At 41.8% G+C, this 3994-nt stretch overlaps 1 protein-coding gene across 1 annotated transcript; it reads right to left on the reverse strand.

Moving 5' to 3' along the window:
- Positions 1-2752: 2752 nt before the first annotated feature.
- On the reverse strand, positions 2753-3157 carry LOC109221835. Its single transcript, XM_019386274.1, has one exon. The coding sequence runs from the start codon at positions 3155-3157 to the stop codon at positions 2753-2755; it is 405 nt and encodes a 134-aa protein (XP_019241819.1).
- Positions 3158-3994: the final 837 nt, after the last annotated feature.

Genomic DNA, 3994 nt, shown 5'->3' on the forward strand with positions numbered 1-3994 from the left:
GTTAGTATTTTGGCGAATTCCGGTTGATAGGTGAGATTTTGATCCGAGGGTCGGAATAAAATTCCAAGAGTTGCAGTAGTTCTGTTAGGTGATTTTGGATGTGTGTGCAAAATTTCAGGTCATTCGGAGGTGTTTAGGTCGGGTTTTTGATCGAATGCGTAATTCGGAAGTTTTTAAGAAACTTAGGCTTGAATCCGATGTGATTTAATGGTTTTAGCGTTGTTAGATGTGTTTTGAGGATTGGAACAAGTTTGAATGAGGTGTTAGGATGTTTTGGCGTTTTTGGTTGAGGTCCCGGGGGCCTCGGGGTGAATTCGAGTGGTTAAACGAGAGTTTTTGGAAGTTGCTTCAGGTCTGAGATTTCTGTCTGGTATTTCTGCTTCTGCGGAAATGGACCGCAGAAGCGGGTGGAAAAGCGCAGAAGCGATCTTGTGTTGAATTGATGAGTTCCGCATAAGCGGACCCCTTTTCGCATTAGTGGGTCCGCAGGTGCGAGTGAATAACCGCAGAAGCGGTCTTGGGTAATCCGCAGAAGCGGAGAATATGTCGCAAAGGCGGAAGTGGTAAGTTAAGTGAGAAATCGCATAAGCGGGGAAATGGCCGCAGAAGCGGTCCCGCATATGCGGAAGCGGGACCGCATAAGCGAAAATCGTTGTAGGCAGTAGGAGTTTATATTCATTTTTGCTCCGCGAGGGTTAAGTTATTTCCACCATTTTTACACGAGCTTGAGAGCTATTGGACGGATTTGAAGGAGGATTTCGACTAGGTGTGATTGGAGGTAAGTCCCTTGACCCAAATACATGAAATTATGCTAAATTTAACATGGAAATTGGTTGAAATTCATCAAAAGGGGGTAAAGCTAGGGCTTGAGTTTTTTTTTTTTTTGATATTTCAAATTGGGATTTGATAGGTCATTTGAGCTCGGATTTGGGAGTTCTTGGTATGTATGGACTCGTGGCGAGACGAAGAATCCGGTAATGTGAGTTTTGTAATTTTTCGGGAAGTGGACCCGCGGCTCGGGTTTTGCTAGTTTCGAGATTGTTGCTATTTTTCGATTGTATTCGATTGGGTATTGTTCCCTTAGCATATTATGATGTATTCGCTCTGATTTTGGTTAGATTCGACGCGCGTGGATGCCGATTTGATGGGGCAAGGGCGTCGCGAGCTAGAGATTTCACCGGTTCGAGGTGAGTAATGATTGTAAATGATATCCTGAGGGTTTGAAACCCCGGATTTGCACGCCGTAGTGCTATATTGAGGTGACTTGCACGCCGGATAGCGAGCGTGGGGTAGAGCACCGTTGGGGATTGTGACTTGGTCCGTCCCGATTGTTGATTTTACCGCGTATTTGACTGAAACTTATTTGATATTATCATGACTTGGGCTGATTGCCATACTTGGGGCTTATTGCCGACTGTTTAAAATCCTTGTGAGCTATCATCACTGTTTTCCTCACTATTTGAAATATTATTTGAACTCAGTCCATTTGAATTACACTGTTTCATGAACTCAGCTATATTTTTACTCAACCTTGAGTTTTAACTGATGTTTGAATTAGTGTTTCAGCTGAGAATTATTGTCTTTACTGATGCCTGAGGGGCTTATGATTATTTTTGGACTGATTGAGGCCGAGGGCCATATGTGAGGATATGTCGAGTGATGTGAGGAGGCTTTCAGGCCTCGAGTGATATGTGAGGAGGCTTTCAGGCCTCGAGTGTATTGTGAGAAGGCTTTCAGGCCTCATGTTGATATGTTCAGGCTTTCAGGCCTTATGATGATATAGCGCTTGGGCTGTAGGAGCCCCTCCGGAGTCTGCACACCCACAGTGAGCGCGGGTACCCACTTAGAATTGGACAGTGGTAACAATGACACTGTCATACGTGTTTTGGTCAGCTAACAATGACTGACCAGTCAGGTAACAATGGCTGACCAATGGTAACAATGACACTGTAATACACGTTTTGGTCAGGTAACAATGGCTGACCGGTCAGGTAACAATGACTGACCAGGAACATAAATCATGCCCGAGGGGCCGGTACTGTTTTGAGATATTGCCCGAGGGGCGAACTTTTATGTGCTCATCTTGTATACTTATTTGCCTCTTTACCTGTTATACCGTGGTATTTGTGCCCGAGGGGCGGATTTTCTGTGCGTATCAGCACTAACTGTTTTGAAATCGTTTTCGTGATCACTGAAAAGATCATTTTTAAAAGAGATTTGAACTGAGCCAAGGTATTTCTAAAGATTTCTCAGATTTCACTGTTTTCTCAGAAAATTTCACCCGGCTTCTGTATAGTATGTTGGTTGCTTTACGTGATTTCTTGCTGCTCAGTTATTATTTACTTTTATTACTCATGAGTTGGAGTACTCACTTTACTCCCTGCACCTCGCGTGCAGATGCAGGTATTGTTCACCCGGTAGTGGGTTTTGAGCTGGTTGAAGGTATTGCTATCGTAGCTGAGCAGAGTGACCGCCAGTGTTCGCAGCACCGGATTACTTCCTTTGGTTCTAAACTTTATTCCGTATATTGTTGGCCCTGTAGTTGTATTTAGACTTCTCTAGATGCTCGTGACTTGTGACACCCCGGTCGGGCTGTGTTGGGTTGTAAACTTCGTTAATTAATGTCCTTAAGTCGTATTTTGCTATTCATTTATGTTTAACTACTTTGAAAGGGACTATTTGGGTTAGTTGGCTGGCCTTGTCTTCACGAGAGGCGCCATCACGACTAGTGCGGGGTTTTGGGTCGTGACAACTACTTTGTAGAACTTGCCCTTGGTTGCACATTCTTATCACACAAAACATCAGACGCAAGCCTCCATTTCATCCACCACGCTCCAACACAATGTGTAACATCCTCATCAATCTCCCCGTTCCCCTGAATAACAGACCCAAGATATTTGAAACTATCTCTCTTGGGGATGACTTGTGTATCAAGCTTCACCTCTATCTCTGATTCATGTGTCCCAACACTGAACTTGCACTCCAAGTATTCAATTTTTTTCCTACTCAACTTGAAACCTTTAGACTCCAGGGTGTGCCTCCACAGCTCCAGCCGATCATTAACCCCGCAGTGCGTCTCATCGATTGGCACCATGTCATCTACAAATGACATACACCATGGCACCTCCTCTTGAATGTGGTGCATCAACACATCCATCACCAGAGCAAATAATAGTAGAAATGGCGTGGGGTAGCCACTGTTTAAGCTGGTATTTACTTTTTATCCAGCATTTTTAATGCTTAGCAATAGTAGCCACTAGTCTATTAAAATTAATATGAAAATACTGTGTTACCCTTTCTTCTATCTCTTTTCTCTCTGATCCTACGTATACAAATATTGGAGGATAGACTGCTTGTTGTTCTTCCTCTTTTGGTACCATTGATGAGGAATGAAAAACTTGTTTGCTATCAAAGTTGTTTGTAGGGTTTGCACTAGTTGCTAGTATCTTCTTCTTCAATTTAGTATTCCAGTGATTTTTCACATCATTGTCTGTTCTTCGTGGTAGCTTAGATGCTATAACAGACCATCTGCAAATTCAAAAAATAAAAATAAAAATACTTGGGGTCACTCTTAAATACTAAAAATGTTATTAAAATGGGAAAGTTAAAGAAAAAAATCAGGTTTTAAAAGAGCAAGAATTAGCCTGCTTCCAAGTTGAGTGTAGAGAGAGCAGATAATGTTGTCTTCCTCTTGTATAAAATTTCCAAGTTTAATATCTGGTTTCAAATAATTCAACAATCTTAACCGGCAACTCTTACCACAACGCTTTAGGCCTGTGTTAATTAATTTGCACACAGATAAGTTAGTCTTTAGTGTTGAACAAAGGCTATATACATAATATATAATATAGTGTGTAAATTCAAAAGTTAAGGACATGGTACTGAACTTAGAGTTTCAATTTCAAAAGTTAAGGAAATGTAGTCTTGAAGTCCTAAAGTTAAGTTCAATAGTTAAGGATACAAGTTCAAAAGTTAAGGACATGCAGTCCTTAAC

The sequence above is a fragment of the Nicotiana attenuata genome, unplaced genomic scaffold, assembly GCF_001879085.1.
Source record: "Nicotiana attenuata strain UT unplaced genomic scaffold, NIATTr2, whole genome shotgun sequence".
Classification (NCBI taxonomy): domain Eukaryota; kingdom Viridiplantae; phylum Streptophyta; class Magnoliopsida; order Solanales; family Solanaceae; genus Nicotiana; species Nicotiana attenuata.

Bases quoted from the DNA above. Each gene is read 5' to 3' on its own strand.
- LOC109221835 (XM_019386274.1), bottom strand. From the start codon at position 3,157: ATGGATGTGTTGATGCACCACATTCAAGAGGAGGTGCCATGGTGTATG.